Here is a 12,846-nt window from a genome sequence, read left to right on the forward strand (position 1 = left end):
TATACAAATACCGCAACATAAAGAGAGAATGTAATTGCAATCAGGGGCGGACTGAGAAACCTCAGGGCCCACGGGCAAAATAAATCAAGGGCCCCCTTACAGGCCCCACCCATGTTCTGCTGCAAGCCCCACCCTTGTCCCGCCTCCAGCCACACACTACACAATCTTTAATAAGATTTCAAAGTTAAAGTGGTCTGGGTACAGTGTCCCTTTTGCAAATCGAGCTGCAATGTTCTAGAGAAACTGCATTGTTTACGTTCCAGCAATAAGTCAGCCTCTAGTGCTGGCAGCCACCTGAGGGCTTCCTGGATTAAAACAGACCTTTGGTCTGGTATCTGACGCTGGACGTCCCCACACCCTGCATGATGACCTCCAGGGTCAAATTTTCCCCATAGGAGAGCATTGATTCAATGCTTTTGTATGGGGTGATCTAATATCAGCGTCCATTAGTGAGCCTTTGTTAGAAGCAGTGTGGGCATAACTACTGTGAAGGGGGCACATATTTGGGCATAACTATTGTGAAGGGGGCACATATCTGGGCATAACTACTGTGAAAGGGGGGGAGGCCCTTCACAGTAGTTATTAATCCCTTTCAGCAGTCCCCCCTTCAGTGAATGGGGGACTGCTGAAAGGGGTTAATAACTACTGTGAAGGGCCTAGCCGTCTGGGAAACCCCACAGATCATCCCCCCACCCACCTTGTACTTATTCCACTGATCCGCTACTTGCGGGCTACATGGGCATGAGTTCAGTCACTTCGGTGCGCAATCCCATCCTGTTGCGTGTGATCCCGCGAGACCCGTGACCTACAGCGGCAGGTCTTGCGGGATCACGCGCTGCAGGATGGGATTGCCCACCGAAGTGACTGAACTCATTCCCGCGCAGCCCACAAGTAGCGGAACAATTACAAGAGGGGTGGGGAATAGCCAAATTAAAAAAATATTTGGAACCAAAAGGTGTTATGGGGGCTCTGTGGATGGCACTGTTATGGGGATCTGTGGATGACACTGTTGGGGGGATCTGTGGATGACACTGTTGTGGGGGGGATCTGTGGATGACACTGTTGTGGGGGGGATCTGTGGATGACACTGTTGTGGGGGGGATCTGTGGATGGCACTGTTGTGGGGATCTGTGGATGGCACTGTTGTGGGTGGGGATCTGTGGATGGCACTGTTGTGGGTGGGGATCTGTGGATGGCACTGTTGTGGGGGGGGGGGGGGTCTGTGGATGGCACTGTTGTGGGGGGGGATCTGTGGGTGACACATATATAGCACCTTATGCTATATATGTGTCATCCACAGATCCCCCTCCATAACAGTGTCCCTGTGAGTGAATGATCCCCAATACAGGGACTGGGGTCCGGCATCTGGTGTTGTAATGGCAGCGGGGCCCGGTGCAGTCACTGTATTCTATTACACCGGGCCCCGCTCACTGTAATACTAATATTCATATGTGAACAACTTGAAATCCTCTGCGATCCTCTCCTTCTGAGCTCTCTGTACTCACAAACTCAGTAGCAGGCCGGGCGGCAGCGCAACTCACTGACGTCACACGCCTGCTCCTCCCACTTTATGAATGAAGTAGGAGGAGCAGGCGCGTGACGTCAGTGAGTTGCGCTGCCGCCCGGCCTGCTACTGAGTTTGTGAGTACAGAGAGCTCGGAGGGAGAGGATCGCAGAGGATTTCAAGTTGTTCACATATGAATATTAGTATTACAGTGAGCGGGGCCCGGTGTTATGTTATTCTGCGGCGGGCCACCATCCCGGCAGGGCTCTCGGACCATGTCCGAAGTGCCCGACCGGTCAGTCCGCCCCTGATTGCAATGTTAGTGGGACACAAAAGGACTCCATACACGTGTTTTTTTTGTAACCCAATTTGTAACTTGATCCAGCCTTGTAACTATTACACAACACTGTAAAAAGATGGTATTGCCACATTTACAAATATAAGCCACTAAAGAAAAAACGCTTTGGTAATCATTTATAATATACCTAAATACATCTACATATGGTCTGGGCCTAAGGTATATACAGCAGCACTAATATTGGAGAGAACTCGCCACTGCTGGAGGAGATGGCGCCCTACAAATCCAACGTTAACCAACCGCTTGGGGATCTGCAACTTGGAAGCTTGCTGCCATAGAGATCTCCATAAGGTATAAAATGACCTAGCGCTGATACGAGAGGAGGAAGGGTAAGTGCATAAATCTAAACCCCATACCCTCAGGACTGATGAGCTTTGCTACAAGTAAGTGTTTAATATTGGAAACAATACTAGCGATATTCGTTAACAAAGTTGGCGATACATTCTCATCATTATTACGCAGTGACTGCAAGAGGATGTCAATACTCAATGTGCTAATAACGATGAACTCATCTTCTGCTTTTAAATCAAGCAAGATATGTGTGTCTAGTTTGTCAACTGTTTCATCTTTACCTATTTCAACCAGTCAGCGACTGCATAATGAGTGTAGCAGGAAATTTCAATTCAATGTGCCGGTAATGATGAACTTACTTCTTGCTCTTCAAGCCAGGCGAGACACGTGTGCTAGACTCAGCCAATTCATTTAGCGCTACTAATTTAGAACAGTCAGCGGTTCTATGGAATAATGTTAAATGTTTTTATAAGTGTCAGCAAATATTACAGAATATTAGCCATACTGACCATCCATATGATATGCAATTTTTTACCATGAATTTATATTAAATACCACTGAATATTGAGGGGCAGTATTGCTAAAGCTTTAGGGTCCATTCACACGCCTGTAGTGTATTGCGGATCCGCAATACACCCGGCCGGCACCCCCATAGAACATATATTCTATTTTTTTTTTCAGGAGCCGCGGACCGGAAGATCAGGGCCGCGCTCTGGAAATGCGGATGCGGACAGCACACTGTGTGCTGTCCAAATCTCTTTCGGCCCCATAGAGAATGAATGGGTCCGGATCCGGACACATTCTACGGACGTGTTAATGGACCCTATATTATATTCAACATATGCTAAATTTCTCTATATCTTGTGAGAATTGAAGACGGACACACACATATATACTTTTGCCCATTTTTTATATATATATATTTCTCTTGCAATCATGTATTGGAATTAGCATATATTCATCTATGTATTTACAGCATCATGTATCGCAATTGAGAATGAAGTACTAATGCTTACGGTATGTTTTTTTTTAACTTTTTTTTCTGGGGGATTATATATGTAATGGTTTATTTTATTTTCCCGCTTCTATATGTTTATATTAAATAGTTCATCCTATATGCAAAACTAGAAAAATGAGTGCACACCTTGTTTTCTCTTTATAGTAAAAATAATGTTGCCAGTCCAAACACTGGTATAAACCTTAAACTGCTCAAAAGGGTTCTTACTTCAGAAGTTTTTAAAGTCATCTAGGTTGGTGTGATGTGCTGAATGTCATGCTTAATTTGCTTCATGCTTTACACAGATTTATGCTGAGAAGCATCTGACTAATATAATGCTTCCATCTGATGTGCTTATTAGTTTGCATTTTTCGTGGTGTATATTAAATGCAGTCTGTCAGCAGTTTTGACCATGCAAATCTGCTGACAGCTATAGATTTGAGGCTAAGGAGACCTGTACAAACATACCTTTTCAGAAGCTTTTCTCGTCAGGAGTAGTGTGAGTATAAAGTTTTATTCTGCCAGCTTCTTCTGCAACTGCCCGTGAGGTGCCCTTATGCCCTGAGTGACAGCTGTATTTGTCTCCTGGTAGGATGCTACAGCTGTCACTCAGAGCAAAGGGGCCATGTGGATCTCTTACATGTCTTTACCAGCTATGCTTTGCTATTTAAAGCCTTTTGATGTTTCAAATGTACAAATTTATGACTGGACTGCGAGATTTCTTAGGTTTTGTTTGGAAGAATCCTAAGAAAGCTGACTTGGTTCTGTGCAGGTGCTGGCATTCTGGATGATGCCAGCTTTCTGGAGCTGGTTGGTGCTCTTCTTCAGATTACAGATGAAGGTGAAAGTAGACAGAGTGAGTCGGGACGCAAGGCAGAAGAGGTGAAAGGAGAAGGACCCATGACACGTAAAAGAAAGCGAATTGCTGAGGAAGGTAATTAATTTGTTCTGTAGACCCTTGTAGTTGCTCCTTCTAAAGTTCATGCATCTTCTTTATTAAAGCACTACTTGTGACAAGTTTATTTTTGGTTTATTCTTATGTTAACTGCTACACTCTCTGACTGCCTAACTCAAAAAAGTGGAGTAGCGGTGCTTTAGAAACCTGGTGCTCTTTCTGAATACCATATTTCTCAGTATATTTACACCAGGCAACTGGCATGAGTAAATTGATAAAGCTCCCCTTACATCTTCAAATATCCAGCTTCCATCACATATTATAAAAGTGTCTGTCTGCAGCCACCACTATCGGGGGCTCAGTGTATAGGAATGTATACAGTTATCATTGAGCTTAATGGAAGCTGTAAAAATCTCCTATGCTCTGAGTTCCTTCTAGTGGTCACTGCAGGAAAATGCCATGGTTTTATATCCAGAAGCAAGGGAAGGAGTTGAGCGACATAGTAGTAGTGGGGTCTGCCTCCATGGTGAGTACAACACTTATCAATGGCGATGTCGAATTTAGCACCTGTATGTTTAATTAATGAAGTCTGTACACAGTGATGAGTTAGTGAAATTAGGTTTTCATACCCTAAGCCTACATGTTAAAACATAATTTATTTATTTTTTTAACATATATTTGTAGTTACTTTTGAGTTACAAAAGATTGCACTCATTTTCATTGTGCAATCTTTATTCCTTCAGTTATTTTCAGCCCCCCTGCAACCAGCTACTAATTTCATACTTTTCTCATATTGGTGTTTCAATCCCAGTAATACATGCTGGATCTGGGGTCTGTATGTCCAGGATGCTGATGTCTTCATTAGCTGTCATGCATCAACACAGATACATCACTGGACCTATTTCCCCTTGTAGAGCCCATGAGGAATCTCTTCTCCCATGTGCTTATAGACACTGATATTTGCGAGAGCTTGATACCCTTTTTCCCCTCCAGGGCTGTGGAGTTTAATCTAGTTTTGGGTGGAGTTGGAATCTGAAGAAATGTACCAACTCCAGCTTAAAAAGAATATTATCCCTAATTATTATTGTCTAATGTATAAACTTTCATATAAATTTTGAAATATTAATCATACATAAACTTTATGATCTAATCAGAATCAGTGATAAGCAGGTTGTTCTAGTGATGATAGAAAATGAGTTCTTACCTCTCCTGTACTTTATACTAAGTATCTTCATGCTGTTACAACACCTGAAACAGTGCTGCATATGCTCATTAGTGAAGACCAGAGGCGAAAGTTCACTAATGGCTATTCCTGCAGTTATCTCCAAATTACTAGACCGAACAGGAAGACCGCATTAAAGGGGTTGTCCAGGAATAAGTAACTTTTCACGGGTGCCTGCAGCCTGCCTGTGCTATGGAAAGAATGCGGCTGCTCTGGTCCTGCATGCTGGCTCACATATGTCCATCTACCGGTCCGTCATTTGTTTAATTCGTCCCTGGCACAGGCATGATATCCTGCTCTGCTGCAACCAATAACTGGCTTCAGCGGTGATGTCTCTTATCAACATGTCACTGTTGAATCTAGTCATTGGCTGCAGCAGATGATCATGCTCATGCCAAAGGGACAAACTAGACCCACAGTACCCAGGACCGGAGCTGCAGATAGCATTTAAGTATGAATATTTCAATAGTGGAGGCAAGCTGAGGGCACTTATGAAAAGTTGTTTATTCCCAAGCAACCGGCAAGCACTGAATATAGCAGCTACAATTTTTACATGTTTCCTTAATTCCCATTTAGACTTGCATATGATTCCCTGTGTTTCCCCATAGCTTTTCTATGGCCCCTTTCACACGGGCGAGTTTTCTGCTCTGGTGCAATGTGTGACCTGAACGCATTGCACCCGCACTGAATCCTGACCCGTTCATTTCAATGGGGCTGTGTACATGAGCGATGTGTTTCACGTGAAATCGCAGCACATTTTTCAAGCAACACAGGCCCCATAGAAGTGAATGGGGCTGCATGAAAATCGCATTGCATCCGGATGCAAGTGCGGATGCTATGCTATTTTTCACGGATGGTTGCTAAGGAGATAATGTTATTAAATAGGGATGAGGTCCATTCACTTTATTATTTTCCATTATAACATAGCCTCATCCACTTGATCGCGCAGCTGTTATTGCCTTCTTTCTTCTTCTTGCAGGACCTGCGCTGACATCATTGCGCTCGCCACGTGGTGAGCGCGATGACGTCAGCGCAGGTCTTTTTGCAGGTCCTGCAAGAAGAAGACGATAACAGCTGCGCGATCAAGTGGATGAGGTGAGTAACTTTTTTTTATTATTTATTAACTTCAAGGGACATTTTACTTAGCATTCTGTATTAAAGGGAACCTGTCACCAGGATTTTGTGTATAGAGCTGAGGACATGGGTTGCTAGATGGCCGCTAGCACAACCGCAATATCCAGTCCCCATAGCTCTGTGTGCTTTTATTGTGTAAAAAAAAAACGATTTGATACATATGCAAATTGACATAAAAGAGTCATATCTTATACTTGTGTGACCAGAGAAGAGTCATATTTTCAAGTTCTGACTCATCTCAGGTTAATTTGCATATGTATCAAATCATTTTTTTTACACAATAAAAGCACACAGAGCTATGGGGACTGGGTATTGCGGATGTGCTAGTGGCCATTTAGCAACCCCTGTCCTCAGCTCTATACACAAAATCCAGGTGACAGGTTCCCTTTAAAGGGATTCTGTCATGAGATTTTACCCCTATAACCTAAACATATGCTCATGTCCAGACTAATAAGAAGAATCCTAAGCTGGCCTTATTAAACCTCACTGTGGCTCTATTTGCCCAAAAAACAGTTTTTTATAACCTGTCAATCACTTACTTAAGGTGCCCAAGGGGAGGTCCGTTAATACAGGGTGCCCGGCCACACCCCTCGCCGTCCCGTGCCCAGCGACGCCTTCCCTGTCTTCAGCGCCGCCTTCTACAGCTCAGCGCTGCCTCCGCAATTCTACCCGTCCCTCTGCCAGATCCCGTGCCTGCGCACTAGGCTTAGCCTGATACGCACTGCGCTCAACTAAGCCTCTGCCAGGAGTCCGCACGGGCGCATAGCCTAGTGTGCAGGCGCGGGATCTGGCAGAGGGACGGGGAGGATTGTGGAGGCGGCGCTAAAGACAGGGAAGGCGGTGCTGGGCACTGGACGGCGAGGGGTGTGGCCGGGCACCCTGTATTAACGGACCTCCCCTTGGGCACCTTAAGTAAGTGATTGACAGGTTATAAAAAACTGTTTTTTGGGCAAATAGAGCCACAGTGAGGTTTAATAAGGCCAGCTTAGGATTCTTCTTATTAGTCTGGACATGAGCATATGTTTAGGTTAGAGGGGTTAAATCTGATGACAGAATCCCTTTTAAAGAATGCTATTATTTTCCATGATAACCATGTTATCATGGAAAATAATAAAATCTACAGAACACCAAACCCAAACTTCACTGAAGAAGTCCGGGTTCGGGTCTGGGTACCACATTCAGTTTTTTATCACGTGCATGCAAAACGCATTAAAACCCTTTGCACTCGCGTGCAAGAAACTGAACAACGCAATCGCAGACAAAACTGACTGAAATTACGTGCACACTCGCGCAAGTTTCCCGCAACGCATCCGGACCTCTTCCGCAATGCCCATGTGAAAGGGGCCTAACTTTTTTCTGAGGACAAATTCACAGATTTCTTAATAGTGTTATCCAGTTATTAAATGCATAGTGCATTGCATATTTACTTACAGGAGCCTAGAACATTTCAGAAATTGTATTCCAATAAATGTGGCTTGTGTTCCATCTAAGTAGCCTGATTACTTACGATAAGAAGTAAGAAAAAGCTCAATGTTACCATTTTATTACAGTAACGTTGTTATTAAATTATTGCCCATTTATGAAGGAGTTGGATCTGGAGTTGGGGTGTGATGAAATGCAGGAGTCAAGAGCCAGAACTTTGGCTTACCAACTCTAAAGCCCTGCTCCCCTTGCAGGGTCTGCCATGGTTGCTCTCCTCTCTCTGTACTGATGAGGAGTGTGTGATTTCTCCTTGCAGAATGCTTTGTGTGCTTTCCTCCTGAGCTACACTCTGAAACATTACAGCTCTGTGAAGGTTTTACAGGTTTTACAGTAGAAAATGGCAGGACATTTATCCATCTATAAGGGCTGTTTCACACGAGCGGATGCCGTGCGTGGCATCCGCTCCGTGAATGACAGCCAAGTCCCGATGCGGACAGCAGAAGCACGGAGCAGTAACATGACTGATAATGCTCCGTGCCTCTCTGTGATCTCCTTACTACGAAATCACGTAGTAAAGAGATCACAGAGAGGCACGGAGCATTATCAGTCATGTTACTGCTCCGTGCCTCTGCAGTCTGCATCGGGTCTTGGCACTCTTTCACTGAGCGGATGCCACGCACGGCATCCGCTCGTGTGAAACAGCCCTAATGGTCACCTATGCACCATCCCAGCATGTGACATAGCCTTGAATTCTCCATTCACTCCGTTTTGCACTCCCCTCCCTGTCAAGCTGCAATTTAAGCAAGTCACACCCCAAATGCAATCCATGTGCCCCCAGATGCACACAAACAACACCCATTGTACAGCCGGTGACATGCCAATCAATTAACATACAAGTTCACACTGACACAAAGTACTTTCAGCTATCAAACACTGTCTGAAAGGCTGTGAATTATTAAAGCATGCAGGAACTAAACATTAAAGCCACTATAGTAGAGTACACCAGCAGAGGTCCTTTTGACCATTCTTTGTATTTTGTACAAATAATATTAAGCCATGTTCCTTTTCATTGTGCTTCTGCTGAGACATGTCCAGCCAGAAGGATAAACCACAGATATTTTTTTTTTACATCTTTTTCTTTCAAATGCACAGGTGAGGTCCAAAGCACAGGAAGTAATTCTGCTCCAAAAAAAGGCCAAGTGGACACCAAAGCAGATGGAGAAGATAACATTTCTGCTCAGGGCAAAACACGAGGTTAGAAACAATTTTATAATGCTGCTGGACTGAAGGTTAATTTACACTGCTTGATATTTAGGTAGATTATCGGGAATGAACGTTCCTATGAACACTTGTTCCAGACAATCTGCCCATGTGCTGCCGATCACCCAATGAACGAGCAAAATGCTTGTTCATCGGGTGATCCTGTCGTTCGTGCAGGCACATCAATTATCGTTTCTTGGCAGGAGATCGTGCTGTCTAAAAAGAGATCTGCTGCCCAGAAACAGTGCAGCTGTATGAGGATGAGCGATCGCAATAGCGATCCTTTATTCTCATATGGTGAAGGAGATCACTGCCTGTAAAGGCAGGGGACTCCTTCACTGAACGATCAACATGTAAACCCGCTATTTTCAATGTACTCATTATTTACACAGATCCTTTCAGAATAGTCTCCATTGTGTTTATTACTTCTATATTGAAGTCACTAATAGCTGAAAAGGTGACCCTAGTGAAAATTAAGAAAAATGCTGACAAAATGGAAGTTGAGAGAGTTATGAAGGAAACAATAGTTGTGACAGCATAAAAGGTAACTATTGAGTTAAAGACTAAGACATAGTAGACAGTGTTTCTCTGCTAGCAGAGAAGAGATATGATGGAGGCACTTCTTGGCAGAGAAACAATTAGTGACCATGAAAATAATTTAAATTTAATAATGGTCTATGAAATCAAGGATCAGAAAGGTGAATGCAACAGTATTTCTGTGACTCTTCCTTATTGTTAGAACTAATCTATGAAATTGTGAGACTGGGGAATTATAGATATTTTGGTACTGACAAAGACTTCTGGAAATTCTGTGGCCAGTGATGAGTTCTTCAGACTGGTTGAACCTTTAGGCTTCTTTCACACGGGCGTCATGGATTTGGGCCTGATAAGATGCGGGTGCGTCACGGGAAAATGCACGATTTTTCTGCGTGAGTGCAAAACATTTTAATGTGTTTTTTGCACGCGTGTGAGAAAAATCGGTATGTTTGGTACCCAAACCTGAACTTCTTCACAGAGGTTCGGGTTTAAGTTAGGTGTTGTGTAGATTGTATTATTTTCCCTTATAACATGGTTATAAGGGAAAATAATAGCATTCTTTATACAGAATGCTTAGTAAAATAGGGCTGGAGGGGTTAAAAAATAAATACAAATTAACTCTCCTTAATCCACTTGTTCGCGATCACGGCTTCTCTTCTGTCTTCTTACTTCAGGACGTGGGTAAAGGACCTTTGATGACATCACTGCACTCATCACATGATCCATCACCATGGTAATGGATCATGTGACAGACCATGTGATGAGCGCAGTGATGTCACCACAGGTCCTTTTCCTCCTGCATAGCAAAGAAGAAGAGAAGAGAAGCCGGGCTGCGCGAACAAGTGGATTAAGGAGAGTTCATTTATTTTATTTATTTTTTTAACTCCTCCATCCCTATTTTACCAAGCATTCTGTATTAAGAATGCTATTATTTTCCCTTATAACCATGTTATAAGGGAAAATAAGAATGATCGGGTCCTAGCAACCGTACGTGAAAATCGCACCGCATCCGCACTTGCTTGCGGAAGCTTCCATTTTTCATGCAGCCCCATTTACTTCTTTAGGGCCTGCGTTGGGTGAAAAATGCACAGTATAGAACAGGGCTGGCCAACCTGTGGCTCTCCAGCTGTTGTAAAACTACAACTCCCACCATGCTTTGCTGTAGGCTGATACCTGTAGGCAGTCTGGGCATGCTGGGAGTTGTAGTTTTGCAACAGCTGGAGAGCCTCAGGTTGGCCATCCCTGGTATAGAACATGCTGCGATTTTCATGCAACACACAAGTGATGCATGAAAATCACCGCTCATGTGCACAGCCCCATTGAAATGAATGGGTCCGGATTCAGTGCGGGTGCAATGCGTTCACCTCACGCATTGCACCCGCGCGGAAATCTCGCCCATGTGAAAGAGGCCTTACTTATACTTGAAGACCAGGTTACTAAAATGAAGCTGTCCAGTTTTGGTCGTGATAATCTGGGACTATACTCAGGGTGATTACACTTGAAGTGTTCAGGACAACTGGCTACAAAATGGATGGATGTTGTTACAGAATAAATAAATCTACTATTAAGAAATGTGAAGATCCAAGCAGGAAAAAGAACATATTGCAGAAATACTGTTCATATGCTTGCTGGATGTTGATTTAGTGGTGCTTAATTATAACTTTAAAGTATCCACACTGTATACTTTGCCCTGAGTCTGTTGTTGGAATCTTTACAAAGATAAATTGCTTTTAGCACTCTTGTTAATGAAGCATAGAAAAAATAATAGTGGACCCGTACTCTATTCATTCCTATTAGACTGACATTGAGGCCCTCACAAAAAAAAATGGACAAATCGGCGACTGGTCTACACAGCAAACACTGTGGAATCCAGAGAATCTGATGGGGGGGGGGGGGGGGAGGGTCACATTATATAACAGCTGAAATGAACGGAGGGTGAAAGTATACAGTGGCATTCAAAAGTTTGGGCACCCCTGTTCAAAGTTACTGTTAACAGTTAAGCAAGTTGAAGATGAAATGATCTTCAAAAGGCATAAAGTTAAAGATGACTCATTCCTTTAATATTTTAAGCAAAAACTATTTTTATTATTTTCATCTTTTACGTTTTCAAAATAACAAAAAAAGGAAAAGGTCCTGAAGCAAAAGGTTGAGACTCCTGCATGGCTAGTACCTAGTAGCACCCTCTTTGGCAAGTATCACAGCTTGTAAATGTTTTTTGTAGCCAGCCAAGAGTCTTTCAGTTTTTATTTGAGGGATTTGAATCCTTTCTTCCTTGCAAACATCTTCCAGTTCTGTGAGATTCTTGCATGCATTGCTCTTTTGAGGTTCCTCCACAGATTGGAACTGTGAGGGCCATGCTCCAGCTTTAATTTATATCAAGAGAAATTTGTCTAAAAACTGTGATAATACCTGTGAATAACATTTATATATGTTATATTTGAGCATCACTCCTGAATTTATTAACACGTAGATTTACGGTACCCTAATTAATCATTACATTTATTAGTAAAGTTGTTTGCTTGCAATGTCTTTTAGGCAGCAAGAGAAACTCTAAAAGCCTTCTGCCAAGTGATCTTATTTTTAGTGCTATCTCTGCTGTCTTTCCGGAAAGAGGCTTTCCAGAAGAAGTCAAGAAAAGGTAAATCATCCAAAATTATTATAATACTGTATTATTATTATTTTAGTCACCTTTGCAAAGTATACAATTGAGAACATACTGGGTACCTATTCTAAATCCGAATTATTTGTTAGCATATCTCCCACTAAAACAACTAAAACATTATTATTATTTTTTTTGTAGGGGTGGGAGGAAAGCATAAGGGTCGGGCACATTTTATTCAGTTGCCCCCATCCTTTTGCTAGTGGGGAGATAAGTCACTGAGGCAAGAGTCTGGTGGTGGCTTTCTTCTCTCGTTTCATTCACTGCTTATGCATAGTTATCCAAGCATGCAGGTGTATGGCAGAATCAGGAAAGATAGCTATCGACCGAACGGGCATTCTGCCGACAGCTATCTAATGTGTATAGCAAGCTTTAGTCTTTGAGTAACATGATTAGTAACAAAACATGCAAATAACACTAGTAATACTGGAGCTTCACTTTTCATGTATTCATGATTTTGGTGGAAGGAGGGATAAAAGCTTTAAAGGGGGCCACAAGGCAAAGTAACCTCCTTAAAATGATATTAATGCCCCAATTACTATATGTTCTTCACAACTTCCCGGTGTG

The 12,846-nt window shown here is 43.0% G+C and overlaps 1 protein-coding gene across 1 annotated transcript in view; it reads left to right on the forward strand.

Moving 5' to 3' along the window:
• EZH1 (enhancer of zeste 1 polycomb repressive complex 2 subunit) overlaps positions 1-12,846 on the forward strand; it is a 67,611-nt gene that overhangs the window by 25,278 nt on the left and 29,487 nt on the right. The window contains exons 8-10 of the mRNA XM_044298048.1: positions 3,923-4,084; positions 8,976-9,077; positions 12,156-12,258. Coding sequence (XP_044153983.1) covers positions 3,923-4,084; positions 8,976-9,077; positions 12,156-12,258 — 367 coding nt within the window. The remainder of the gene's footprint in view (positions 1-3,922; positions 4,085-8,975; positions 9,078-12,155; positions 12,259-12,846) is intronic.

This window comes from Bufo gargarizans, chromosome 6 (assembly GCF_014858855.1).
Source record: "Bufo gargarizans isolate SCDJY-AF-19 chromosome 6, ASM1485885v1, whole genome shotgun sequence".
NCBI classification, from domain to species: domain Eukaryota; kingdom Metazoa; phylum Chordata; class Amphibia; order Anura; family Bufonidae; genus Bufo; species Bufo gargarizans.